The sequence below is a fragment of the Quercus suber genome, unplaced genomic scaffold, assembly GCF_002906115.3.
Source record: "Quercus suber isolate HL8 unplaced genomic scaffold, Cork oak 2.0 scaffold_47, whole genome shotgun sequence".
In the NCBI taxonomy this organism is placed as follows: domain Eukaryota; kingdom Viridiplantae; phylum Streptophyta; class Magnoliopsida; order Fagales; family Fagaceae; genus Quercus; species Quercus suber.
In genome coordinates this window covers 992928-996214 of record NW_027069512.1, presented here as the reverse complement: position 1 = coordinate 996214, position 3287 = coordinate 992928, and the positions used below count along the sequence as shown (strand labels likewise).

The 3287-nt window shown below is 38.2% G+C and overlaps 1 protein-coding gene across 1 annotated transcript; it reads left to right on the top strand.

Annotated features, from left to right (window-relative positions):
* The first annotated feature begins 1291 nt into the window (after window positions 1-1291).
* On the top strand, window positions 1292-1960 carry LOC112032401 (uncharacterized). Its single transcript, XM_024065165.1, has one exon. It carries the CDS (start codon window positions 1292-1294, stop codon window positions 1958-1960), a length of 669 nt encoding a protein of 222 aa, XP_023920933.1.
* Window positions 1961-3287: the final 1327 nt, after the last annotated feature.

Below are 3287 nucleotides of genomic sequence, written 5' to 3'. Positions count from 1 at the left end.
GTCTAAATTCCAACATGTATCCCATCTAATATTTTAATTTTTGTAGCAAGTGAATTATTTGATACAAAAACGAAGAGTCTAGATACAATTAGATACTAAATCATATATATATATATATATATATATATATATGTAATTGTTTTTAAATGTACATGTGCATATGCATGGGTTTACACACTACTTTTATTAAATGAATAATATATAAATTTTTAAACACAAAATAGAAAAATAATTAGGAAATTGATTTATTACCTTGTTGACATGACACTAATTATATTCATTACCATGTCAGTTTACAAGATTTTTATAATATAATTGTTATTAACTTTAACTTCTTCAAAAAATGATAATGTAAAAAATTAACATTTGGCTTTTTTTTTTTTAAAAAAAAAATCATTTTAAAATTAGGTAAATAGTATGTTTTTTTAGATGATGTTCATGAGCACTTTAACTAAAAAGTCAAGACTTAAACTCCATTTGGTTGTCGAGAAAGCAAAGGACAAGAAAATAAAAGAAATTTTCAATGTCTGCTAATAAAATGACATCTCATTTACTTATGGAGATGCAATTATTATATTTTCAAATATTTTATTTTATTTTTTAAATAAGGACACATGATAATTCAAAGGATAGCTTAGATGAATTCAAAGGATAGCTTAGATGACATAAAAATATTATTTTGATATTAATGTTAGATATATCAATTCTTTTCATGCACCGCTTAATAATAGGGATTATTTTGACACAATACCAAAAGTTTAGAAACAAAATTGGTACGTTTAAGATGTTAAAAACCATTTTGATACATAGTACAAGTGTTAAAGATTAAAACGGTAATTAAACATGTTTTTTACATATTTTTATTAAATATTAAATTCTGTAAGGATGTGGTTTAAAACCTAAGTTTTACACCCTCCAATCTCAACATGTCACATCATTTTATCACGTATTAAAGAATAAGAACCACTCTCAATCAATTATAATACTCATCTAAAAATTTAACCAAATTGGGAGTTTATTAAAATGTTATTAATTGTGGTATAATGTACTGAGTTTTGAGTAAAAAGCTGATGTGACATCTCTTATTGGATAGTATAAAACATGAATTTTACACCTCATTCTTACCAAATTTAGACTCTTTTTATTAATATCCTCAAAACACTTTTTTTTATTAGCTGAATTTGGAAACTAATATCCTGTTTCGTTGTAAGAGAGATGAAAAGGAAAGAAGGGAGGAAAAAGTAAGGGAAAGGAAAGATAGGAGGACGTGCAGCCAGAGAGGGGGCGGAAGATGGCAAGAACCAAAGAACGGCAAGAGGACAGACGTTGCAAGCCCCCTGCAGGGAAGTTCACAAGCTTCACTCCGCTGACTGCCTCGATCGACCAAGTCTTGATGCAGATTAAGGACAAAGGGGCCCTAACCTTTCCCGACAAGCTGAAGGGAGATCCTAATAAGAGGTCTAGAGACAAATATTTCCGTTTCCACCATGATCACGTCTATGACACAGCTGACTGCTATGACTTGAGGCAGCAAATTGAAGCCCTTATTAGGCAAGGAAAGCTACAGAGGTTCATTAGTAAGGAGAGAACGGATCCACCCCAAAAGCAAGCTCCTCAACGGGAAAACGAGTGTCCTAGGCCGCCCATTGGAGATATAAGAATGATTATGGGGGGCACAACGGCCGTCGGGTCGTCTAAAAAGGCCTGGAAGACTTACCTCAGTATGGTTCACAACGTCCACTTGATAGGTTCCGTACTGAAGATACCACAGATTGACAACCCTATTATTGGATTCTTGGAAGAAGATGTCCGACGTCTTCACCACCCACATGATGATGTGTTTGTCGTCAGCATACAAGTAGGAGATTACAACATGCACCAGGTTTTGGTGGACAATGGCAGCTCAGCTGACATCCTTTACTACACGGCATTCCAACAGATGAGGATTGATAGAGAGTGACTAGTTCCGATGAACGCTCCGCTTGTTGGTTTTAGGGGAACAAGGGTATTCCCCCTTGGTGCAGTCACGTTATCCGTAATGATGGGCAACTATCCCCAGCAGATCACTAAGTACGTAACATTCATGGTGGTCGACTGCTCATTCACTTACAACACCATCCTGGGACGGCCTACCCTCAATTCATGGAAGGCCGTAACCTCAACCTACCATTTAATGATCAAATTTCCTATCGATTATGGAGTAGGGGAGCTGCGCAGAAATCAAGTAGCCGCACATGAATACTACATAGCTATGATGGAGATGGATGACCACCTCCAGGCCATGAACATAGAGGAACACTGAATGGCGACAGAGCCCGTTGAAAAGCTTGAAGAGATACTCCTCGATGACTTCAAGCCTGATCAAATAACCAAAATTGGTACCCTAGCTAGCCCGATGGTCCGCCAAGCATTTGCAACTTTTCTCAAGGATAACCGGGATGTTTTCACTTAGAGCCATAAAGATATTTTAGGAATCAACTTTTCGGTCATGGTGCATAGACTGAATGTGTCACCCTCCTTTCCACTCGTCCGTCAAAAGAAGCGAGTATTCGCCCCAGAACGGGACCAGGCTATAGCGGAAGAAGTTCACAAGCTACAAGAGGCAAACTTTATCAGAGAAGTTTACTACCGTGACTGGCTGGCAAACGTGGTAATATTTAAAAAAACCAACGGGAAATGGAGGATGTGTGTAGACTTCACCGACCTAAACAAGGCGTGTCCCAAAGATAGCCACCCCCTCTCGCGGGTTGACATCCTAGTTGACTCTACAACCCAACACCAATTACTAAGCTTCATGGACACTTTTTCAGGTTATAACCAGATCAAAATGGATGAAGCAAATCAGGAGAAGACTCCGTTCGTTACTACCCGGGGCCTCTTTTGCTACAAAGTAATGCCATTTGACCTGAAGAATGCGGGCGCGACGTATCAGAGGCTCATAAACAAGAATGTTCGCACAGCAGATTAGGAGAAATGTACAGGTCTATGTTGACGACATGTTGGTGAAAAGCCGAAGGGAGGAAGACCACTTGGAGGATCTCAAGGAAACATTTAACACCCTTCACTCCTACAAAATAAAGCTCAATCTAGGAAAATGCGCCTTCGGAGTGACGGCATGAAAGTTCCTAGGATTCATGGTATCTTAGAGGGGTATCGAGGCCAACCCAAATAAGATCCAGGCTATAATAAAAATGGCACCCCCAAGAAATGTGAAGGAAGTACAAAGCCTCAACAACAAAGTAGCAGCACTGAACAGGTTCGTGTTGAGGGCGATGGATAAGTGCTTA